Consider the following 26,247-nt stretch of genomic DNA (forward strand, 5'->3'; position numbering starts at 1 on the left):
CATATTCTTACATTTTCATCTCCATTTAGTTCATTTCATCACGGTTGAGGTAATGATAAAATACTGGTGTTCACCGCTCCCTGTGACCACGTCTTTTCTCTCTGCCTCTTGCAGGGCTCGGCATGACGCAGCTGCTGGCCCCGGCTGCTGCTTTGCAGACCGGAGCTCTTGGTTCAGGGGCCGTCCTGGAACTGAACGAGTTGAGCTGCGGCATCGTGACGGGGTGGCTTGTCAGCGTGAAGGGCACTGTTCAGCAAGATCAGAGCAGGGAATATGTTTTAAAGTGTTGTGCAGCTCTGCCATATGAAGACCACAAAGATTTGGATATTTTTGTTTTTAAATTCATTGTTGGTAGCCACAAGATGGCAGTTCGTCTTCGTACTGCTGTCAGAGCTGCCCTGCTTTTTCGATGGCAATGATTTTCACCTCCAGCTCTGAATGGAGCCATTCAACCTGTGCTTGCCCAAATGTAGCACCGTTGCTGTACACACGTAGCCTATTAAACCTGACTTGCTTCGTCACCCTCGTAAAAGAATCCTTTTTTCAGGGCAAGACTGGCGACACTTAGCAATGATGAAACTTGCTGAAGATGAAGTATCCCTGTGGTGAGGTCTGTCACTCTTAGGTCATAGACAAACAAAAATATCCAGACTTCACTTCATCAAAAGTCAAAGTCAAAGCCTCTTTTAATAGCTCTTTAATGTGACCCATTTAAGCAAATGTCTGTGTGTCAAACTAGCTTTAGAGACTCAAGCTTCATTTTTCCCCTTGAAGACTTACAAGGGTGATGAATCAGCTCCTCAAGCAACTGCTAAAGAGTTTAGCTCATTCCTTACTGACTACAAAAGGAAGTGGCTCTAGCAGTAGGGCTCATAACACTTATCTTTAATAAGACGGATGTGACTGCAGGGCAAATGCACAGGTGAGATGAAGCTGTAATTATACCTGGTTATTGGATGGTTATAATTAAACCCCACTGTCCCAGCCCTTCATATGGAACAACAGTTGTGTGTGTGTATATATATATATATATATATATATACACACACACATACACATATGCACATTTGAAAGAAAAAAATCAGGAAGAACTAAAAATGAGCCAGTTGCTGGGTTGTTGAAGGCTGAAGTTTGCAGTAGTATTCTGACGTAGGGGCTCCTTTCCAAAACCATAACGGGTCTTACTGTTGAGGTTCTTGTTGCTTTTCAAGCGACCAACTATAAATGACAGCTTATATTACTCAAACTTGTCTTAAAGGGTACTTGCATCCTGGCTTAGAAGATGAAATTCTGTGTAGATCAGAGTAAAATTATGCACATAAAAGTGAAAAATAGCATTTAAGTTCCATCCCTTCACACATCCACCAACTTTGGGTCTTGCTTGATGTTTTTAATGCTTCTTGGGCTAACAGGTACCTTGGAATCTAAGGGCCTGAATTTGGTAGTTACGTAAATCGGAAATACAACTCGGCAACCAAACTGAGTTTAATAAATGAGCTGTGTACAATAGTAATGAGAACAAATACCATGTAACTGTGTCCTCCCTTAAGGGGTTCATCAGAACAAAGATTAAATTAGTGAAACACAAATAGCTAGAAAATTTCCAAGCCTCTGAATACTTTGGTCATCCCACACACAGAGATAGACGGTCGCTTCAGGGTCACTTAGTTGAAGTGATAATAATCCACCCCTTCCTTCAATTTCAGCGTGTTTAAGTTTTCTTCAAATGCTCCACCTGTCAAATCCTATGGGGAAGAGAAGAGCATTGGATCAAGCAGACAAACTCATTTCAAGTCATTGCCAGCTTTCACTAATTTGCCTCTTTAGACCACAAAAAAGTCCTATTTGCAGAGCTAAATGTAAATAGGCGAGAGTTGAGAGATGTTTTCATACCAAAATTAAGTGTATGCCAAGAAATTAGTGTTCAAATTAAAATGTTTGGCGAGTTCATTGACACTGTCAGCAGGAGAACACGGCAGGTTTGCACCAGGAGCCATCAAGCAAGCCTCAATACTTGCTCTGGGGTGGGTTTGAATGCGTGAAATATACCCAGGTAGCAGCAGAATCAGACCTGTGAGCTGCGTCTCTGGTGCTCTGAGGAACTGGAGCTTTGTTGCTCTTCTGAAGTGGCATCTTCCAGAAACACCAGTTCTAATTACAAAACAAACCAACCTGTTACCTCTAAACCTCTTTCCTTTTGCTTTAATTTATAAGTGAAAAGAACCGGTGCGTTGTGTGTGTTTGTCTCAAGTCTCTTGCCCAACCCAAGCTGTGGTGCCTCAAGCCCACAGGGCAGTTCCACCTTCTCCTGTGCCACGCTCACCTACCTGCCACCTTCTGCCATTTTCACTGGCAATGCCCAAAACAAAAACACACACAAAGATCTTAAGATCCTCAACAGAAACATTACTACCAGGTTTAGAGTTAATATTTGAGCTCTGATACTTACTGATCCTAAAAACGGTACAATAAAAACCAATGCAGCGTTTGGAAAAGGGCAGAAAAGGTCCCATGACAATGAAATGTTTAAGACGGCTTCACTTATCGGTGGTCACCAGTTATCTGAGAGCGGAGGCCTCTGGTTGTGAAAGATGTTGAGTGCCATTTCAGCTGCTTGAGTCAAGCATCCTTGACTCTGCTTCGAAGGAGCGGGTCCAGGCTGTGCACGTCGGGCCTGTCCCTGGGCCCGTGCGACGTGTGCCCGGCGCCGCAGCAGGGAGGGCCACTCCGACACACGGGCGAGCTCGTGGCCTCGCTAATGGTTTCATCCATCCTGCATTGCCCAAGTCAGGTCATAGGGGACAGCCCTGTTATGTTTTTTAGCAAGTTAATCCACCTGCTCTAAAGAAGGATTACGAAACAAAAAAATAAAAAGAGCCCAGATGCTACACTAAGTTGGCTCATTAAAACCAAATCTTTCATTCCCAGAACACAGGAGAGAGGTGACAGAACAAGGCAGTGTTTTACTGTAAGTAGTCTAACAGTAAATTCACTTCATACAATCAAACTAGTTTAATTAGTGGGACGGAAAGTAGAAAATCCCTTTCAATTCAAGCACTTGGACTCCAAGCCAAAACAGGTTACAAGCAGCGATTTCCAAGGATTTTTGCTTTCACCTCAACAGAGAGAGCACGAATACACAATGCAGACCCATGGGTGAAGTGGTCTTGGAGGCTGCAAGACGATTTTGATGAGCTAAAACTGTGATTTTAGTCTCTGGGTGAAAAAACATGAACACACACACACACACAGAGGCACTTCCTCAGCAGCAGATCAGCTACAGCCCTGTAAAAAGCTTCTTGCAAATTAAGCAAAAAATCAGTATGATAATGTGTTTGTTTCTTTTTTTTCCAAAAATTATTCAGTGACAAAGTAATACAGAAGCCAACAAGAAAACTGCATGGAATAAAAATGAAATGAAATGAAAACAAATGCAAACAGTATGTGGCGATCAGAGCTGTTTCTTGCAAAAAACATTTAATAAACATAGCTAATCTTCAAAAAAATAGAGTTTTTAAACTGCATATTTTTAAGAAGTTTAAAATGTGCACTGGAAATAGTCGCCTACCACGAGGATAGCAAAAGGCAGTACGGCCCCAGAGCACTATTTTCCAGCAGACGAAGGATGTCATTGAGGGTTGGAGTAGTCTAATGAAGATGAATTTGGCTGTCCACGTTTTTTAGGTACTTGCTAATGATTTAAGGAATTAGCTAAGTGGCTCTGCAGCTCATTCTGCTTTATGACAGTCCCATACAAGGTGCAACTAGAGGCAGTGGGGGAGAGCAGTGAGGTCACAGTGGTTGCACTGGCATCTAGGTACAGATGAACTGCTGCGCCTAGGGTTTGCCTTCTCTTTGCTGTGACTGCATGACCTGAAGGAAAGAGTCGGATGAAATGACTTGCCTTTAAGCATTTGAAAATGCAGGTAACCTCTGCGTGTGGCAGCACGAGGATACCGGCCTTTTATTTTTGTTTTTTTTTGATGAGACCTTTCACATCTTCCATGTGGCAACATCCTCACCAGCTGGGGACTTGACCTCATTTTTTACAATTGTGTTTGGTAAACCTGGATAAATAGCTTCATGACAGAAGAAACAACTATCACAAAGCAGAAACTATTTTGTTATTTAATTCGGTCATAGCACCTATATATTTATCCCCTTACTCTCCCTTTTCCTGCACAAAAACACAAGGCAAATCCCACCCGTCCAGTGATGCAGCAGAACCAACCCTTGCCTGTGGCAAGGATCGGCGCAGAGGAGTGAAAGTTCCACTCTGCTCTTTCCAGCCCCTTCAGAAACCACCTTCTTAGTGGCCAGGCCTGAAGTGTGAGGGCAGGCAGGATACCTGAACACATCACACCACAGACACCTACGCGTTTGGTTTGTTTTGCTTCCCATAACCAAATGGCTGGTGAGAAGCGTGGCCAACTCCCGCCACCATCTCGTGAGTAGCAAGAAATGGATTTGATGGAGCCGGACAAGCTCTACCAAGACACCCAAAAGCAGCTAAATACAGCAAATATGAGAGCGGCTGGAAGAGGCTGCCAAAAACCCTCTCCCTGCAGATCAGCTGCAAATCCTGGTGATGGAGGAACAGGGGCTCCAGCAGACCCGTTCTGGAGAGGGATTTGGTAGATGACTGACTCGCTCTGTGAGACCATCTTTTCTCTTGCCACTGGGTTTTAAACTCTTCCTACTCTTTGGTACAGATGTAATGTCTATGTTTTTAATCTTTTCCTTGTTTTTTATTTCTTTTTTTCTGTGATTAAAAAGATCTGTTCACGGTTACTAGAAATTTGGCACCACACAAATGGCTATTGGCATTCTTCTAAAAATCCAGCTGCTTCACGAAGTTTAAGAAGCAACTTCACAAAGTCTGCAACAATCTCAAGCAGGTCATATTGCCCAGCCCGAAACTAGCACTGATTATTTACACGCTAGTACAGTCTGCCACATGATGTGATCAGCAAGTGGAATACGCTCAGTGGCAAGGACTGGGAAAACCTGAAATCACAACTGAAATCCTGGGCTGTGGTTTGCAGACAAGACGGTGCATAATGGGCTCATTGTGAAGGCTTCAGAAATGAACTGTGCTTTGACAACAGGTTGCACAGATGTTTTGTCGAGGGACTTCCACCCACCATTATACGCAGTATGAAAAATTAAATTAGTTGCAATATTATGAGTTTAGCCAACAGTCTATCAAACAACAGTACATGATAATGCCCTAAGGTACTTTCAGGCTGGCTTCACAACTCGCAAGTTATGATCTCAACATTGAGCATAAAGTAAGGAGTGCCAAGTTAAAAAGGGACAAAGGGACTGTAGGAGATGGGCTGAGATTCAGATAATCAATCTTTGAACAGATATAAAACATCTTTAATATGCCTGTGTCTATATGTAGCTACATATTTAGTTACTTCTAGAGACATAGTGCTTAAAATTAGTCCGTGTTTGCTATTGTGCTATTGTGTGGCTGACCATATAGTCTCTTTTGTACTTATAATGGTGTTGGACAAGAAGGTAAAATATATCGAAGCTCATTTACAGGAGCTCTACCTTTTATTAGTCTTAATACTGCCTATTTTTCTTAATACTGTTTTAAATCCCCTAACTAACTAGTGTGCACAATCAAGTTGGTGAAAAGGCAGTTCCATATTAAAAGCTTCCATGAAAAGCTATTCACAACGAACAGCAATTCATATGGTGCAAACACTGACTCTTGGCATGTAGCTGAAGTGGAGCTGCACTCACCAACTTCACGCAGATGATGAACGGTGGAGCTGCCTCTCTGAAGTGGCATATAGGAATCTTTGGTTTGGGTTTCTCCTGCAGGAAACAAGAGCGAAATTGAGTTTTGCACTGCACGCGGGTTACTTGTTCACTTTCTTCTAGGAGCTATTAAACATTAATCAGGAAAACCCTGAAATAGTCCCTCTGTTCAGATGCTTCTGCTCCTAATTTTCCCTGTCATTTCAAGAACCCGCTCGTGTCTGTGGCTGAGGTTTTCTGCAGCACCAGCTCTGCTGGAGGACTCGCCCCTCTCTGGCCCCAGCTTTTAGCCCTCCCCCAGCAGTTGCCCCTTTTCCCTGCTCTGACTGCAAGCCAAGCTGGTTTAAGTTTATATCTTTTTTTTTGGTCAAGTTCATTTTCTGCCCCTTCCGGGAGCTGAATCACCTTGCTGCACCCTCAGGGAAGGCCCAGAGCAGGCACAGGGCAAAGGGCAGGGGCAAAGATCAGAGCTTCTCCTTCCACAGGAGCTGCTGCTGGCTCGAGCCCAGCTCTGACTTCACCACGGCTCCAAGCTGCAAAATTTTCTACAGCTTCAGCACAGGTCACAGGGCCCCGTTCTTCATGGCTGAGCTGATGGGATGTGCTCGGTGGGCAAGTGCTCAGGGTCTGGACCAGTTACACTGGTAATGTCACCCCCATGGTGGTGACCAGCGAAGCCTCAACACTCCAGGTTCAAATCCCCCCCTCCAAGTGCTTTCTTGCAGGGGAAAGGTCTCATTAGATGCCCAGGACATGACTTGCTTTTAGTTGCCCTAGTCTAATCATCAGCTGCATCTGATGCCCTCCAGTCACATCCAAGGACTGTGCAACCTCCGGGTCATCTGAGTCACAAGGCAACTTGGTAGAAAACTGGTTATTTGGAGGGTTATTTTTCTGCCAGATCAGCAAACCCAAGAGCAGTGAAGCCCAAGGACAAACAGTACCTTTGCATCAGCTTCCACGTGTTGGGTGAAGCTTTACTCCAGCTCTTGAGCCACCATGACATTCATATGGCCAAAAGCTGGCAGCCTTTTTTGTCCTCTATGGTTTGTTTTTCGCCATCTAAAGAAGATCATCTCTCCAGGGAACAAAATGCTGCTGCCTGCAACACTGCAGGCATGTCAAAAACTCCACATTCTTGCTTCTGTTTTTTTTCTCCATTTGCATAGGGATTTTGGTTCTGTACATCTTTGCTGACCAACCTACTTGTTCCTTAGCCCGGGTTCACAGAGACACCTCCACCAGACGAGTCCCCTGGCTCCTGCGCCCAGGGCTCAGTGCGGGTTCTGCTCTCACCGCGGCAGTTGAGCTGGGGGTCTCCTTGCTCCACCTTGATCCCCGCTGCGGTTCACGTTCCGGGACGAGCTCCCCCTCTCCCTGCCTGCTCCTGCCCCGGGCTGCTCGCGCAGCACGCGCTGTGCAGGATGCACACTGGGGCGCGGGGTGGAGCAGCGCGTTCCCCAGCGCCGCAGCGAGGAACGTGCAGCAGCAGTTACAACCAACCTCTGATTCCTCGTAAGTGTAGAATCCTTTTGCTATTTTCTTTTCATCAACATCACAAAATGCAGTTACCTGGCGAAACAAAAGCAGATATTCCAGCTGCATTGTATTTCTGTAAGGAATGTTAACGGCATATAAATGAGGACAGGAACATGGCAAATCACCTGCTCCTCATAAAGAGCTTAAAACTATATTAAATCCTTTCCACACAGATCTTAATGAGATTTTTATAGGTGACTAGGAGCACACTGTGGTGAGCTGAGCTACTGACTGTGCAAGAGAAGAAATGGAAGAAATATTTGAGATCATTAACTTCATCCTTAGAGACATGGGAGCAGACTAACAGCAGCCAGCTGAGACCTGCGTCGTGACCTTGGCCCTTCCATTCAATACCTGCCATGGGGTGCTCCAAATCCTCCTCCTTCTGCCCACCCAATCGTACAACATACCAGAGGACACCCCAGGGGAGCAATGCTGCAACAGCACTAGAGGTGCTCCAGTGCCACCAGCCTCACTCCTACATCAGCTCGTAACCAATGTGGGGGACTCCCATTTGTACTTCTGGAACCCCAGAAGTCTCTGACTGTGACTGCAGATTTCGTGCTCTCAAACATCCTAAACGACAGGCACGGCTTTGGGGTTTGTTAGCTGCAAAGCCCTGCAGATGTGGTGTTTAAACACACATATATAATCATGCTGCTCTATTTTGCTTATTCTTACTGGAGTTATTACTCAAGCATTACTTAGAGCCCTAGCTGCCAAATATTTGAGATGTTTATTTGCATTCCTCATAAACATGCCTGCAATCCAGCATATAAACTGGCCTTATTTTTGAACCATTAGGGTGCCAATAACATTTCAGAAGACTTTTTGCAATGAATATAAGTGTGTTTCCCCTGCTTTTCACTGGCTCTACTCATGTTCTATACACAGGACTCTCACACCGCAGCGGAACAGTTAAGTTAGTTAAGGCCTGGATGAAATCAATTATTCTGGGGAAAGATGGAGAAGAGCGTTCCTATCTTTTAATTGTTGCATTAAAAATTGATTAACAACACTTAATATTGAGAAAATTTGAAAAGCCAGACAGCTGTTTCTTATAAATTTCTTGAGTTACATAAGGCTGCAAAAGGCTGGCCTCCTTTCTGCATGTGCAAACATTGCTCTCACATTTCCCTCCTTTGATTATGATGATGATTTTCTTTTACCTAAAGTGACCTCGTTCTGTTTGGGCAGGAGCCCACTGGCACGTGGGGATCGGTGTCACACGGCGGGACTCCTGCCTTCTTTTTCAGTATTTCTTTCTCAACACCCAGTGCCATCTTTGTGGCCCAGTGGCAAAATGAGGTCCCTGTGGTTCAGGAAATGGCCAGATGGAGCTTCAGCAACAACAAAGACATTTCCAGGTCAAAAATACTTTGGAGATGGCCAATGGAATAGCTTCCATTTCCACTAGAGCAAGAGCTGAGCACCTTAGACTCACTTCAAAATTTCCTCTCCTCCTCAGTGGCCGGTGACAGGACAAGGGTAATGAGTACAAGGTGAACCCCAGGCAGTTCCAACTCCATATGGGGAAGAACTTCTTTGCTGTGAGGGTGCCAGAGCCCTGGCACAGGCTGCCCAGAGAGGCTGTGGAGGCTCCTTCTCTGGAGATCTTCAAACCTGCCCGGATGTCACCCTGTGCCCCTGCTCTGGGTGTCCCTGCTGGGGCAGGGGCTGGACTGGATGATCCCCAGAGGTCCCTTCCAACCTCAACCATTCTGGGATTCTGTGATCTTATATGTCCTTGAGCACACACATATGTCCATATACATACATACATACATATATATATATATGTGTATACATACACACATGTACAGGTTACTTGGCTGTTTGAGTTATACTTCTGTGTTCACCACCTTTAAAATTCATTAAGACTTCAGTTTGCCCACTAATATCTCGCTGTCGTAGAAGCTGTGACAGTTAGAAAAAAAGATTTTAGCAGCTCTAAAAGGATGAGTCTTCACTGGCAACTCAACACAGTTTGGGGGATAAATACAATCCAAAGGTTGACTTTTCCTACAGTAATTGAAGCTATTTTTTCAGCTGCTCACACGTTTGTTGTTTTGCTATTCATCTTTCACATGGGGTGAAGGGAAATTCCAGCCACTCTTCCATGCCAGGAGCCGACACTTCAGCTGTCAGGTCTGTGCTGAGAACATGGCTCCGCTCACCTTCCCCGTCAGCGTGTTGTAACCAGTGTGTCCACAGCGCAGGGATTTCTTCTCACCTTGAGTGTTAGAGACCCCAGTAGCATCCTAGTGGCACTGGGTTCCAACAGTCATGTTAACTTCTCTCAGCCTTTACCATAACTCCTGCCATTAGATGCATAAAAGGACATGCACCATCTTCAACATACAAACCACCCAGACCTGAACTAGCAGCCCATGAAACTCCCAGGAACAGCAGCTGGGTGCAAAAAAGCCCCAGGCAGGACAGGCAGGGCTGGGACAGCTTCCCCTTGGAAGCCACTGCTGACTCCTAACCGCTTTTTTGAGTTCCCGCTCAGGTATTTCCATGTATAATTTTCAATAGATTCAGCCAGCTTAAATCTGATAGCTGCAGTATCACCAAACAGGTCAGACTCGACGGGGCAATTCTGCTGCCAGAATATACACCGCGTGGGTGGCCAAAGCGTAAGGCAACTATTCTTCTGCCACACACTATTTATTTTCCAATTAAAGAAAATGCGAGTCCGGAGACTAAATACTGGCCTTGCACACAATTGTTTATCCAGTAAGGAGCACTCAAGGCATCAGGCTTATCTGAGCTATTTACTTTAAAATATTCGGCTTAGCGGAGAGCTACCTATTTATTTTCCTGCATTAATGGGCTCCTACCTTAAATCTTTCCTCAAGACCAGTTATCCCCACTTAAACTAGGTTCTCTTGAGGAGGAGCCTGTGTTGTAACTCTATAAAGCATTCTCAGGCTTTTTCTTTATTGAGAAAATACATTAAATACTAGGCAAAATACATTACAAATCTCAATATTTTACTTTCAACTGCTTCCCACTGCAATCCATAGCATCGCACCATGGTAGTTTGAGGCCTCGGCTCATACTTCAGTTACAAGGAAACTGAGTATTTAGCGTTGGAGCCTGACTTGTATAAAAACCCCTACAATTGCAAAAGAAAAAAAAAACACTTTTCTGTCAGCTAAAAATTGGAAGAGCCAGCTCAATATCAGCTAGCACAAGCCATTTAGTTAGTGTATGTAACTGTTTTATAAACACAAATTGTACCATATGGAAACAATGGTGTAAGAAAAAGGGAAATAGGAGAAAACAGTTCTCTCCCTCATGAGAGAAAGGTCATACAGCTCAAAAGATAAGGTATTTACTCAAAGAAAACTGGCGGGGAAGGCACTTCTGAAGCAGATAAATGCACTTCTCTGCTGTCTCTTTTCTTTTTCTTTTTTTTTAATAAACAGAGCAGCTGCATGAAGGGACTCACAGATTTGGGCTAGGAGACCTCCCCGTAGTGAAAGGAGATTAATGGGCAGGACAAGCCAAGGAATCATTTAAGAGTCAGCCTGGAGTCCACTCCTGAGTTGTTTGAGCTGTGCTGCTGTTATGAGAAAATTGTGTCACGCTTGATGCGTTGGCCACGCAGGGAAGGCTCCCTTCCCCTTCTGCTTCCCCTTCCCCTTCTGCTTCCTCTTCCCCTTCCGCTCCCCCTTCCCCTTCCCCTTCCCTGTCCACTCAGCTTTCCTTGGCCTCATTTTGGTGAATGATCTCCATGGCACTTAGTTCCCCACTTTATTTTCACCTGTGAGAGGTTTACGGCCCCCCTGCGTGATGCAGGGCAGCCTGGCAGTGCTGAGGCTGGATCCTCTTCGGCGCGCGTGGAAGGACACGAGAGACCAACTCTGCAAGGCAGAGCCAGCACCTTGCACAGAGCACGTGAGGAAAGATGGAGAACCCTTGGGACACACGATCCCTTGCCCATTGTGTCCTCTCCCTCCTGACTCCATTAACTGCTCTCACAAAACTTACCCTTAAGGAAGGCAATCTCCATAAAATCTTATGTGAGCGGCTCTTCCCTATTAGTGTCTCTCCGGGTCCCTGGCTGTAGCACGATGTTGGGAGAGTTCACAGTCCTGCTTGCTCTGTTCATTTGCACATTTCACACCTCCATGGCCCTCCCCATTCTGTTATTTTAGCCATTCGTGTCAAAGGAAGGACTTTTAAAGCATTACAATGCAGGTTTCAATGCTAATGCCTCCCAGCACGGCACACACAGAGCCTGGAGCTGATAAGCCCGTGGGCGCTCAGGCTCAATCTGGATGTTTGCGGTACCGGTATCAACGCGCTGCTCCTGTCCACCCAGGCAGCATCACAACCTCTGCTGAAGCTCTGGGTGTCTTCACCTTCCACATGTGTGGTTCACGGAGGAGTTTTAAGACGCTGCTTCGCTAAAGACAGCGCTCTCTTCCCTCCTGACATTGCTGCAGAAAATCTTAATGCCAGAAACCAACATCCACACACAGGCAGTGCCAAAGACTGACAGCCACAAAGACTGTACAGACACAATCACCTTGTTAACTACAACTGCCTTCATGCAAAGCAGAACGGGAGCTGCTGCACGGATCTCTCCAGGACAGGGGGCTCTACACCAGCTTCTCACGGATGTGCTCTGCGCTGCCAGCGCTCGTGGGAGGTGCAGAAAGGGCCTCCTGCAGAACGGGGCTCCCGCCAGACAGATTTCCTGACTGCATTTAAAGCATTTTATATAGTGCAAAATGAAAACTGGCAAAACAGAGGCTTTGCTTTAGGATGCCCTATGCTGGGCACTTAACTGACACTTGCATCTCTGTCTTTTTGCTCTTTGAGCTCTTCTACGTTGCTTCAATGCTGACACCTTATCTTTTGCTCCACTGAAAGGTGGCTGCAACACCCTTCTCTTTGCTTGTGTTTCTCTGTTTCTTCCTGCCCCCACTTCAGCTGCTTGCATTGCAAGCTGCTTATTTTAAGAGTATTTAAAATGCTACAAAACCAAAACATTTCCTGCCCTTGTGGGCTAGCAGAAAGGTGGCAGGTAAAGCCCATGCTTTAGTGTCATGGGATAAAGCAGAAGAGAAGCTAAAATGAGACACCGCTGGAGATTTTAAACGGTTAATGAGCTAGGAAAAAGGGTACAAAAATTCTTTCTTGAAGCATTCAGATCTGCTTCTGGTGGATAATGTTGTCATATAGAAACCTCGTGGGCTGGATGTGTCCCAGTCCTGTTTCCATGCCACTGATTATGTGTCTGCTGGTTATTTTGTCCTTTTCCCCTCCTTTTCAGTTCGGTTACTTGAGCACTATTTTCAGCTATCGGAAATGACACTAAAATGTTAATTCTGAACTTCTTTTAGCTGAGGTTTGACGAGGAATAAAAGAGCAGACAAGACAGCTCAGAAGCCCTCTAGGCATATGCGGCAACTCCAAAACATTTGGTTTCCATCTTCAGCTGCGAATTATAGACAAGACGGATGTGTTTTAAACAAAAAAAGGTCTGTTTGACTTCACTCTTGCAGAAGTGCTCATACTGAACCACTGTCAACTGTGTGAATCAAGAAGGGCACAGCCAGGAAAGTGAATTTCCCTAAGAATACTGAGATCCTGGCAATTAATTCATTAAAAAAAAAATGTAGTTGAATCATTTTTCCCATGTTGCTGTGTAGCAAGAACACTAAGCCTTGGAGTCTTCTCCGAAATCTCTGCAGATAAAGTGTTATTTTATTTTATTCACCACGCAGATGTCTGCAGGAAGAGAGAATATATTACTTAGGTGTCCTTTTTTCTTTTGACATTTTACATTCAGACTGTTTTCCAAACATACTAAAATAATAATTTGTTAGTGAGTGTGACCAAAGATTGCTGCTTCCTGGAACAAAATTTTGTTTTCTAATGCATTTAACCTATTTATACTTTTTGAATATCCTACAACAGCCTAGTCAATACAAGAAATGCAATTGCGCTGTTTATCAGGTATCTAAATTTTCTTGCAGAAAATTTAGAAGAGCTTATGTTTTCTGTAATTCTGAGTAAAACAAGCTGTATGTGTATATTTTTTTAATTTTTATTACCTGTTTTGGTGTGTCCTGCCTACTGTCTCCAGGTTCTCAGAGCCAGTTCAGAACAACTTTACTGAGGCAGGAACCGGGCTCATGACTTCCCAGGAGACCCCAAATCTCAGCAAAAGGCTAAAGGAACAGGGACACAGAGCAAAGGTGGCACTTTCAATAGTCTAAACTAGTTTAAAATATGAAGTCAACTGCAATGAAATATAGGCATTTAAGTTGTACAGCTTATTTTAACAATCTTACTTGCATGTAAAAGTGTATTAAACCTTCTAAGAATCACACTTCCATGCCACTGTGCCCTCAGAAAACAAAATGGTAATTATATCGGCACAATACATCATATTTTGACTTAATATGCTTGTGAAAATCACTTGTAAAGTTTTTTAAAATCTACTCTAAAAATATTTTTTAAAACTATTCTACAGAATTGATGCAGCAATATCATAGGGCCTCCATTTGCAGTACAAGATTAGACTCTATTTGCAGATTCAAAACAAGAATGACTGTCCTCAGAAGATGAGCTGAAAATGTAAATTTGGTTAAGAAAGTCTTCTGCGGGTGAGACAGGAAAGGTATTTTATTGTTTTTCAGGGCTGGAAACGATGAGGCAACAACTATTTACAGCCTTTGCTCATATGGGATTTTCAAGTCTTTGGCAAGAGCTGAAGATTAGTCACCAAACACCTGAAGAATTTTTGAGGAAAAAACCTAACACTGAGTTTAGCCAGCCTGTTTCGGTGATATTATTTTAGAAATCAAAACAAAACAAAAGCTAAGAAAAACTGCTACGAATCACCTACTGCAAATGTTCTGAATGGAGTCTCCTTCCCTGGAGCGCTTCCAAACCTGCCTGGTGCCACCCTGTGCTCTGGGTGTCCCTGCTGGAGCAGGGGTTGGACTAGATGGTCTCTAGAGGTTCCTGCCAGCCTCAACTGTTCTGGAATTCTGTGAATTTACTTCCCCAGGCTCAGGCAAGTCTGACTCCTCTTGGCAAGGCCGGGCTGCTTTGGTTTTTTGAGCAGCCTTTTGCCCCTGCCCAGCTACGCAGCACAGGGAGGACGTTTAGGCTTCACTTCTGACCGAGCCCAAATAACTAGAAAAAACATCTTAACCACTACAAATAACTCTGAACTTCACCTGAAATTAGCTCGCTAAAAATTAGGCTTCTAATCTATTTTAGGATGACAGAAGTCACTTTCTGAAGCTATTTATGATTGCTGGTTATTGAGGAAGCCTCTGATGCCAAATGTGAAACGGATGAGGATGGATTACCCTATGCAAGACACTAAGAGCGAGGCTGCAGCTCTGTCTTAGCAGCTGTTTTCTGCAGAGCCCTGGCAAAATGAATCACACCAGAGAGGATTATTGCACATGCAAACTGCATTTGGTGCACAGGCTTGCTAAATGCACCGAGTATTCAGTATTTAACAGGTTAATATTCAATGTAATATTTCAATATCAACCTAAAGCATACTGGAATATGTATAATTATAATTTTGACAGAAGCAAAATAATATCGCGGCCTCCAGCACTGCCAAAGCAAACGTTATGCAGAGGTCAGCTGGAAGGAATGTTAGAGATCCTGGTTAATCAGAACCACACTGTCAGGAAAGTTGGGAATTAGGGTTGCTCCTTGCTCAAGGAGAAGTAAGTCCACGTTGTTTAGCAGCAAAATATCACAAAAACCAGTCTCATTTTTCCCTTGCCCTTTTTATCCTCTCTGCAGGGGCATCTTCAAATTATTGTGTTGGCTACACAGGATGTGAAGCTCTGAAGAAGTCACCTGCAGACGTCAGCAGCAAGCAGAACCCAAAGCAAGAGATTTGCTCTGTTTTAATATCAATTCCCATTTTGTCTTGGCTCATTATAAAAAAAGAAATAATACCTAAAATGGTGTAACATTGCCACAAAGATAGCATAGCCCGTTTTCTACTCTGCCTGTCAAAAAGCCCTGCAGAGCATCAGCAGAGAGTCTCCATCTCTTCCACCAGCAACTTATCTCCTAATCCTTATAACTGTGTAGACAGGACAGCGTCCTGGATGCTGCAACTTAGAGGAGTTCACAAATTGTTCTGCAAAATACTAACTAAAAAGCTCATTTTCACCAAAGCCCCGAAGCCAAGCGCGCCCGACACCGCTCCACGAGGTGACTCAACGCGTGCCATGGCCCGTGCTGCCCTCCTGGCGCCGAGCGCTCGTGTGCTGCCTCCAGGCCGTGCCCGTCGCTGCAGGGCGGGCGGGAAGAAGGGCGCTGCGGCACGGAGCGGGAATTCCGCAGCGCCCCGTTCCTGGGCCACAACCGGCTGCGTCTGTTCAAGAATTTCCACTGCCGAGTCACACGTTTCTTCTCTTTGTACACGCGTGTGGTCTGGGGACTGCTATGTTAATCAGGTTTACGTAGAGATTTGTCACTCTGTCTTCCCACACCAGTATTTTTAAGGAAAGAAAACATATTTGGTAGTAAAAGTATGTTATGTGACTGTTTATAAGAAACAGCCATCTGAAACGAGCCCTTGAGCCTTTATCTAAAAAAAAGTTATTAGACAAAAGGCTATGTAATAAAAGTAAGGCATTTAAACTCTCCAACAAACCTCTCCTGAGAAAAAATGGTCATTGCCAAACACAACTTCCACATTTGTAAATAAATTAATTGTAAGTGGAATTAGATATTCACGTGCAATTGTTTCTCCCTGCCTCTGCCCTTGTTGCACTCCTTTCTCTTTAATGGCTCAAGCTTTTCAACAGGGAGTTACAATACACACCAGGCTGCTCTGCATTTGACAAGGAGCCCTCTCAAATCCACTTAGGATTGGGGCAAATATTTCTAACTTAGTTTCATCTAGTTCTTCTTTAGACATAAGACAGTGTACAAGAACCTGACTATATTATGTATCAAGAAGCAAGGAGGCATAAGAGAAAGAAGCAAATGCTTTTATAAGCCATTTTGTCCAATGTGAATAGCTCACCTTTTTCTGGTTTGCTGGTGACAAGCTTCTGTAGAGCTTCTTGCCCTGTTTGCCGGCATTCCAGATGGTGAACGACGTCCAGCGGGTGAGGACTCGGTCTTCAAGAAACCTGACTCGGTGATTCCAGATGGTTCCCCTGGACAATTGGAAAAACAGTGGAGGTTTTGGTGGAGTTTTTCAAACAGAGATCATAAGGATAGATTCAAAGTCGTAGCTGAAGTATTATTTCCAAGAAGCATTATAGAAAATCGCATCAACATGAACAACTGCAGTTGTGGAAATCAAATTCAACAGTGGCAGGTCGGGCTGTCCACCAAACACACCTATCTGGAAGCAACAATTTGTAATTTGCAATAGATTCTGGCAAGGCAGGTCCCAAGCCCAGGCCGTGCTCTTCCATCCACCCATACATTCATCCTCCTTTTTCAATGAAAATTTGAAACGTCAGTTTTATACTCTGCTCTATCCATGCAGACACGCCAAAGCTGGAAGGCAGGTCAGTTCATTACATCTTCAACAAGTCCCTTTTCAAAGCTCAGATTCAATGGACGACTGTTCAGGAACTGCCTAGCGCTGACCTCCGAAGTGGCCCAGAAACAACCAGAGCTGAGACACGACTGAACACTCGTGACTGGGCATACACACACGAGAAGCAAAATTAAAGACAGTGATTTAATTTTGAAGTCTCCAAGGTGTTATCCAACAGTGATACAAATAACTAACCGGGCCTTTTATTTTGAAGACAATCTTTATAAGAATTAGAATTGCTGGACACAACAGAGCAGTGAAACAAATCACTAAATTCATCCACGGTTTTCCACATCCTGGGAACAGCCCTTTTTCTTACCAATGTAATTCAGGTTTAAGCCCCAGTTTTTTGACTCTCTTAAGTGGGTATGCACGTGACAGACTCACAGAGTATATTATTGTCTCTGCTTCAAATCAGAGCCCATCAGTCAGCAAGGTTGTCTTGGGACAATCACAGCGGTTCCAACCTCAGCTTCTCATCTGACCAACCACCAACCTTCTCCTCTCCAAGTGCAGCTTGTCATTTTCTGGCAAAACCAATGTTTTTTTCAAGTGTCCTTGACATTATGCAGCTCAACTGTCCATGAAGCACAGGTGGGAAGACAGTCAGGACTAGGAACTGTTCTGTTAAAATTTTATAAAACTTAGTGCAAGGAACTTTGTTTTATCTGGGTTGTTCCTTCACAGTCCTGAGTTATGGGTTGAGAAATATCAAGCCATCACAGCACTGAGAAATATGGATTCCTGCTGCGATTATTAGCTAGCTCCAGAGACCCTAACCTCACTTTAGCATGAAATTTTTGAGCACAGCCCGATCCTTGTAAGGCCACTTAGCACTTCATCACCACTTGGGGTGTGATAACTTGGAAAGAACTTCGCATGCACCCAAGAAGCAGAGCTACACCATATGAAGCTGAAGCAGTGTTTTGAAGACGATAGGGCTGTACACCAGCACTTCCACTAATGGGAAAAAAATAATCCTGGATTTGACTGCAATTTTTTTCTAATGAAACCACAAGCTGCATCTCTGCTGCAGAGCATCCTTCGACATCTGCCTCTGCCTGGTCACTACCACTCACCCTATCCCCAGAGGGAAAGGAAAGAAATAGGAAAGACAAGTATTTTTCCAGGATCGCATTCCTACAAATTTAAGAGCTTCTGCTAGCTTCTGTAAAGGAAGACTAGCACTTTACACATAAATGGAAAGGTTTTAAAACTGATTATACTTTGAAATATGACTTTAGAACAGTGCTGTATTATATTCCACAGGTACTTCTCTAGACTTCAAAATCTGCTAACTCGAGTGACACAGACAAGGTTTTCCTTGCAAGCCTGCAAAGGCAGGAAAGCTAAGGAAGAATCAGCCAAATTCACAAGTCATACAGAGAATTCACTAACTTCTAGTGGTGGGGAGACCTGAAAACTCAGCTAACACAGCGGGGTGAGCCAGGTTCACAGGGTCATTAGCAGTACAGCAATGATCTGAAAGAGCCCAGCATGACTCATTTTTCTAAACATTATGTCAAGTTAATAAGGAAGAATGGTTATAGACCAATGTATTTTTTTTTTGAACTGCATCAAAGTTACAAGGCTGTGGTGACTGCCTGGAAAATCTGCAGCTGTTATGGTGCAGTGATGACATTTTCAATAATCCACCGCTCGGACAGAAGCCAATCACATACGTCTCAAAATTGAAAACTATTTTTTAAGCTTCAGAGTCTACACAGACTCAAAATAAGTTGTGCTATGATGTGACACTTATCTGTCATTTTTTTCCATCTCTGAAGCAAACAGAATATATAAAACAGCAAAAAAAAGAATTAAATACTATAAAGCAATCTGTATATTACTTATCTGTTCAGCTGAATGCTGTAGAAATCTAATGTGCAGCTTAATTCTGAGTACAGAAAGCTTTATTTATACAGAAAGATTTATTTAAAAAAGGCAAAATAAACCACTGGGAAAGGTGAGATATTAAAAGCTGAGTATGCTGGGTTACATTAGACATACATACATTGCAAAACATAAAAAGATCCATACCAAAACAAAACCACCAACTGAACATTCAGAGCGCACAAGTAAGTAGTAAACCAGGCGGTGCCACATTACACCCCTGCGCAACCTCTATTAAGCCGCTGTCGGCACCGAACCAGCTCTGGGCAGCAAGAGTGCTGGATCCCAAAGAAACGAAGGAGCTGGGGGCTCCTCGACCTCCCCACTCGGGCAGCCACGCGCAGGCGCACGGAAAACGCCCCGACTCGCCGCAGAGCTGCCCGGGCTCGGTCGGGGCCGGCGGCTGCAGGGCAGACGCCTTCGCTGCCCGGTGCCCGTATCTGCTCCCGGCCACGATCACCTGCAAGGATTTCAGACTCAAGGACGTTCGCTCGCCCAGTTTTTTCTGGAAATGTTATATTCAGGATTGCAGGCGTGAACAGTATGAAATAGGGGAGCTGGGCTCAAAAATGAAAGGATGTGAAACGCCTTAAACCCAAGAGTGACTGGATCCCCGGCCAAATACAAGAATACTGCTAGACTGACTTCACTTAAATACCAATAACTGGCTTTTTTAAGGGAAGCCAACACAAACAGCACTTTTGATTCATTACTCAAATGGCGAAATATGAAATTCATAAGATTTATTATTCAAACGTGTCTGCTATCATCCTAAACAGAAAACGCTACTAGAAAAGAACTTTAAAAATGCTTCCCCAGACTCCCAGTGCCCATTTGTACAAAAATTTTAGGATGTATCAGACACACTGAGGTTTCGAGGTGCAACCTTGAGCCTCTCCTGGCAGCTCCAGGCCGAGATCACCAGGCAGATCCGGGGCTGAGGGAGGTCAGAGCGAGGACTGCAGGCTCCAGCCGTGTGGAAACCTGCCCCGCACGCCCCTGTCTCACGTGTCCAGGCCAAGGGGCGTTTACGGAGTGGCAGAAGAGAGAACCGCAGTTATCCCCTCCAGGCTTCCGGTTCACCTCATTTGCCGCGTTTTGGGATCTTTCCAAAGTAGATAAGTGGGATTCCTGCCTGGAGGGATGAAGGAATGCCATTTTCCCATCCTTTAGGAGCCAGTGCAGGTGCAACTGGGAACTGCAGCAACGTGCAAAGGATGATTAAAGAAGGTGCCCGAAACAATCTCGGGGTTGTACGAGTCCCTTCTCACCAAGGCTTCCCACAGTTATCTTCAGATTTCATGTTATTACATATTCACAGACACGAGCAAGGTATCAGCATCCTGCCATTATCCCAAATCAGGGCTGCTTTTCCCTAGCCATGTCAGGGCTAAAGCTGTACTTTTCTGGTAGCCTTTGGGATCCTTTCCTGGCCCAGATTCAGTGAGACTTTTCCTCCAGCCAGCAGCTGGGATGTAGACCCAAACTGCGGAAGTTGATACCTGCCTCCCAATTCTCCTCCTCCAGCCAAGCTCTTGACGGACACCGGTTTCCCCTTTCCTTCGTTTTCTTGTCGCCTTCTCACTGTCCAAAAGACATGTTAGAAATATACATCTTTCCTTTCGGAAAAATCACTCCTAAGTCTTTCAGAGATGTCCTAGACAATCTTTTCCATGGCCCCTCTGGGCTCATCAGTTATGTAGTGTCTGGAAGGACGATGAGGAGCCAAACTCCTGCGGGAGTGAAATGAGGGCATTCATGCAGCGGCGAGAACAGCTCGGGAGGATGCTCCTCCGGCCGGGGCCGCTGCCACCATCCCACCCTTCCAGGAAGCACAACGGAGCTCTGTTTTAATGCGCAGGCAGGAGTCGAGAAACATCTGCTCTACTCCTATTTGGAAAATGAAAGATAATGTGACAATAAAAGCTAGATGATTTAATGCCCGAGCTCAGTTAAACTTCTCCGTGCTGCTGGGCTCCCCCTTTCCCGTCCTTCCCCGCTGCGAAGCTGCCTGTGCAAATCCACAGCCCAGAGACAGACGCCCAGCAAGGACTTGGAAAATGCAGAAACACAAGCCCAAAATCTGAAGCAGAGCTGAAACAGTCGTCACCAGTCCCTGTCCCCACTAACATCATCCATCCCTCTGCACTCCTCTGGGTGCACTGCTGCCGCATGCCGCTCAGGGGGCAACAGGAGCCGAGCTCTTCCAGCTCGTGGCCTCTTTCTATTAAATCACAACAGTTTAATCCAGATTTACACTAGAAGTGAATACTATAATGGACTTCTAATGGCAAAGGGAGATATTAAAAACAATCGCAAGACTTTTTCATAGTTATTTTGCAGGGAGGACCCAGGCATTAGGATCCACAGCAAATTGAGACACGAATCTCATGTGAACCTTGACCACGGTGGTGAATAAACTGATTTCTTTTCTTTTTCCAGAGTTGCTGTTCTGTTGAACTTCACGTGAACTTATTAATTGTGGGACTATATCGTCCCACTGAGTTATTACATTTACACTGTTAATAGGTTCTATTAATGTCCGAGTTCATCTTCGGGCCGTGGGTCACTGGCTGAGGCACGGTTCGCAGCGCCGCGGCCTATTTCTCATGAAAGGCTTATTAAGAGAGACAGAGACTATCAATGTTACTGCCATTTGCTCTTCAAGAATCTAATGAGGTCATTAGTCGCTGTGTTTAATTGAAGTGACAAATGCAGGCAGGGAAGATGAAGAATGCGTTTGAGCTCCTCATCGCGCGGAGATGTGGCACCCATTGCTCTGCCCTGTTTATTTTGGATGCCGCGTTTGCGGGGAAGGAGGCGGCACTCCCGGGCTCACCGGCAACACGAGCGCAGGGCTCCGGTACCTCCGGAACAGCCGGCGCCCGGTGCGCACAAGATGCCCGTTCTCTTTGCTTAGATGACACTGGAAGCTTCTAGTGCCTGAAACCAGACGGTTGCAATAGATTATGCAATGTTGGTTATTTCTGCAGATCAGGCTCAAATACAATATTGTATTTGTTCTGAATCCACAGCCTATGATACTACTGCACTCTTAACATTTGCTGCAGAAGAGAGAACTGCCTGAATCTCAGAGGAAATGTGCTTTTTTAAAATCTTATATTCTACATATATTAAATGTCTCTTGAGCAAAGTTTTGCGAATTGTTACAGAGACTGGTGTCCTACACAGCTGCCTGCCTTCACGAGCAACAGCACATAAAGACAAATCTAACTTTTTATTGCTAATCTTGAACCACACAGACTTTCATCTCACAATGCAGTACATTGTTTTATACACAGCTCCTTTTTTTCTCCCCTTTGGCGAGATAAGGATCTATGATTTTTACAATGTTTTTATTATACACTGAACTTTCTTACGACAATATTTCTCACTATAAAGTCAGCTCTGATATTGTATCAGATCAGTGTAACACAAAGTACACATAGCCCTAGGACACAAGCTGTAACGCAAGAGAAAATGATTTAGATGCAAGAGATACAATGTGGGGGATCTGGGGCTGTAAACGCTGAGCTGCAGAGAAGTTTCTCAAAACCAGCACCGCACATTCACATCTAGCATGAATCCATCACAGACATCATATAAAATTACTCTGAGAACATTTATATAAAATTACACTGAGAACATTTATGTATCTGTATGCGCCTAATAAATCTAAATATAGACTGCACTTCATTCGGACTCCGTCACATGCTCCCAACATTTAATAACGCAGTCCAGTGCCTCCAGGGCAAGGGAGGAGGCGAAGAAGTTCTTGTTTCCTGTTTCACAGATACTTTCACCTCTAGGTATTTGTTCCAGAAGGATACTAATCAGAGCAAGTGATTTAAAAAAAATCCTTTAATGTTTACAATTATATATCAGCTAATGTAAAGAACTCAGGGCTGCTTGCCAAATAGCTTTTTTTTTTTTATGTATTTCAGCAAGTTTGAAAATGCAAAAGCAAGCCTCAATCATCAAGTCCTATTATCCAGCGTATTGAAAACTTATTTCACTTTTTAAGACTGGAATTAGGCAGAAACTATTTAAAAAAAAAGAGGGGTGCCAAAAAAAAAAAAAGGCATCTTTGTTATAAGTAAAAAAAGCAGCTTTGTTATAAGTAACCCCTTGCTCTTAGCCAAGACCGCTTGGTGGTTTACTGCTCCCAGAGCCAGGTCTAGGCTAACTCCAAAAAAACATAAATTTAAAGACAACATAGACCAACACCGAAAGGCAAAATGCCACAGAAACTGACCAAACAAAACACACCATGGAAGAAAAGGCATCAAGAAAAGGTGCAAAGCGCATTGGAGAAGCTGGAGTGAGCACAAGGCCGACTGCAATGTTAAGTCGCCTTCGCTCTGTCACAGGCAGCGCCATGGCGACGGGGCAGCGAGGGCCGGGCCCCTGAGGCGCAGGCACCAAACTGCCCACACAGAGAGCCATGACACGAGCTGGCGCTCGGGAGCTCATCCAAGCCGGCCTCAGAAACGCCAGAAAGGCAACGGGAAGAGCGGCGAGCCCGGCTTCTTCGAACGAGACGCGAGAGGCGCCGATTTGGACGTGCAGGCTCCACATCTGAAACAGCTTACAGCGTTTCCACATTCTTGCGGGGTGTTGTAATTCAGGGGGCTTGTGCCCCGCAACCTTGTAGATGTGAATAAGCAACAGCTTGCAGTAAATTCAGAACAAACTCATTTCCAAGAATGAAAAGCTTTCCCACAAATACAACCTTCCAGGCGCTCCAGCATCCCGTGATGCCTGGCTGAAGGGTTTGCAACCAAGTGCCAAAACCGTCATGCACAAAAACAGGAAAAAGGACTATTTAAACACCAATAAAAGAAAGATAATGTATGTCATACTTGTTTACAAAATCCAAAGAGCATCTTCTCTTTGCTTTAGATGAATGTTTCAGAGTTAAACGACTTTATGTTTATGTGTAGGTATATATGTATGTATATATAGTACGTATGTATATATGTGTAGGTATATGCAGATATACCTACACATCTGCAGAAATATACGCTCTATGTACGTATATAAATATCTATAGTGACATTAACCATGACTATGATTAGCTTATTAGCCTAGCTATTGTATTACAGCATTTGAATAACAAAATAATACACTAATTTCAAACTAAGTACATAAGAACATTATTAGTTTTACTAATTACTTCTCCAGAGATACAAGCAAGACTGATTGTATTTATCTTGTTAATTAATAAGAAAATGGTTTACTAATTACTCTCTTGTTCTGGTGCAAGACTTCTAAATGGATAGTATGACTTACATAACTTTTCATTAATAAAAACACACAGGAAAAGAATGAACCATTTTTATTATTATGACGTGGGCTCAGCTTGCAGGACTTGTGACTGGGAAAGACACCTTAGATGGCAAAGATGAGCAGAGGAATCACCTATTAGCAATGTAACATTTTATTTTAGGCTAAAAGAGCGCTGCAAAAGCAGTAGGCAATGATTTGCACAGAAGTGCCTCAGATAATTACTCCTAAACATCCACAGGTATTTTTCAAACCTCGCTATCTGATTTGGATGATTTATATTTTCTTTGCCTATTTTGAAAGGATTATGAGTGTGGCAAATTATCAGATGAGTGGTTTAGTTTTTATTAATTTTCCTAAAGTAGGCTTATGTTGGTATTACAAAAGGCTCTGTTTTCTTTTAAACTCAGATATTTCTTTTCAAATTAAACTGTAACATTAATAAATAATTTTCTTACGTTCCACACAGCACGCAAATACGTTAAGCAAAACCTCCTACTACTAATATCCCCACAAAACTTCACCACCGGGGTATGTTTCACACAGACTCTAGCAACTGCCTTCAAAGTGCTCAGGAAGCTACTGCTGCTCTGCTTGCTTGGGCCATGCTCAGCAGACGTGTTAAGCAGCCGTATGAAGTGCTGGAAATCCATCTATTGTGAGGCTAAAACTGAGGGAGCTTTAACTAACCAGAGAGGATGTCCAAGCAGACTGTGAGATCTCATGTGCTGAGCTACAGCGTTTTGTGAAATTACTTCAAGAACAGTTGCAAAGACCAAACAGCTTCTCAGTATTTTTTCTCAGACACTTTATGTAGGTGCATGTGCCTCTCTTACCAAAGGATTTGCAAAGAGCACCAGTGGTGCTGGGTGTGCTGTGATGTGTTACTTTGGTGTGATCAGGAGGGAAACACCTTTGACCACAGCAGTTCTGTTCTTTGGGCATCCTGCAAGGCTCTGAGCAGAGAGGTAGGACAAACTGACACATTACAGAGGAAAACAGAACGCACCATCAGAATGGGCTACTGCCAGCATATGATATACAGCTTGTTTTGTCTTCTTGAAAACCAAAAACAACAACAAAAAACATAACTAGGTATTCTATTGCCTGAAATATCTGGAAAATAGATTAAGCATCTCACTTTGCCAACTGCCAGTCCTTCAAGGTGAAGCTAATCTTTGTGCTTATGCACTATAAAATACGCAACTTACTCTAGCACGGAATGAGTTGCAGCCTGGGGGTGGTAGCGGTACAGCAGGAGGCAACGGTCAACACGGAAGACGTCACCGCCCTTTTCGATGTGCTTATAAAAAAACAGCAAATCTTCTGGAACGCCCTGCAAGTGAAGCAGATATTTCAAACCAAGAAGCAACTACCATTCCTTGTACATCAGGCTGCATCTGAGTTCACATTTCACTTCCCTGATGACTGTCTAAGGTTTAACATCATTTTATTCAAATTCTTTGTACGTCATGCCGTGCCATGAACTTACCCCATGGGTCATTGTATAGATATATGTACAGAAAATATAAAGCTAATAAAAAAACAGTCAGGGCTGTTGGAAAAGGAAGCACAGCTGAGCACACGGACAGACGTGAAAAATAAACATCATCTCATTCTGACAGGGTATAAGGCTTGACACAGGTTCATCTCAAAATACATAAATTCAAAAGCTTAACAGTTCATAAAGCCTAAAATGCCAAAGTAACCCAATTCTTTCCTGAAGGGAAGCAGTGATTTCAGAAGAGTGAGGGTTTTTGCTTTAATAGAATTCATGCTCTTTGGTTGCCATACAGAAGCATGCACCAGTCTTCCAAAATAAGGTATATTAACCTTAACAAAAAGCCTCAGAATGATTCAAGCTCTATGAACAAAACTTCTTTTTTCCTTGCCACTTTCTTCTATGCATCATTCTTCCTAGTGGTAACCTCTAGGAAACATTAGAAATCTCAGGAGCATATGGAAACATTTCCAATCTAAGTCCTACGGTCATCTGGACAAAGATGTAGTGCCAGAAACCAATCACATAGCACACAGTATTCACTTGCATCTCATACATACCAAAGTAGAAATCCACCTTCAAGGACACTGCCCTACACTAAAGGTGAAAAGCAGCACTTGTAAACATTTTACAATGCCCAAACTTCTTGAAAAATTAAAGTGTGGCTAGAAGAGTCGATTTTCAAATA

At 43.9% G+C, this 26,247-nt stretch overlaps 1 protein-coding gene across 1 annotated transcript in view; it reads right to left on the bottom strand.

The window, feature by feature from the left end:
- Positions 1-1,664: 1,664 nt before the first annotated feature.
- Positions 1,665-26,247, bottom strand: part of QTGAL (queuosine-tRNA galactosyltransferase) — a 113,518-nt gene continuing 88,935 nt past the window's right edge. The window contains exons 9-13 of the mRNA XM_088523463.1: positions 25,270-25,394; positions 16,352-16,487; positions 7,279-7,347; positions 5,758-5,832; positions 1,665-1,745 (exon numbers count right to left, since the gene is read on the bottom strand). Of these exons, the coding sequence (XP_088379589.1) occupies positions 1,665-1,745; positions 5,758-5,832; positions 7,279-7,347; positions 16,352-16,487; positions 25,270-25,394 (486 nt within the window). The remainder of the gene's footprint in view (positions 1,746-5,757; positions 5,833-7,278; positions 7,348-16,351; positions 16,488-25,269; positions 25,395-26,247) is intronic.

The sequence above is a fragment of the Tinamus guttatus genome, unplaced genomic scaffold, assembly GCF_059628265.1.
Source record: "Tinamus guttatus ecotype Peru unplaced genomic scaffold, ASM5962826v1 Tinamus_guttatus_pri_ptg000188l, whole genome shotgun sequence".
Taxonomy (NCBI): domain Eukaryota; kingdom Metazoa; phylum Chordata; class Aves; order Tinamiformes; family Tinamidae; genus Tinamus; species Tinamus guttatus.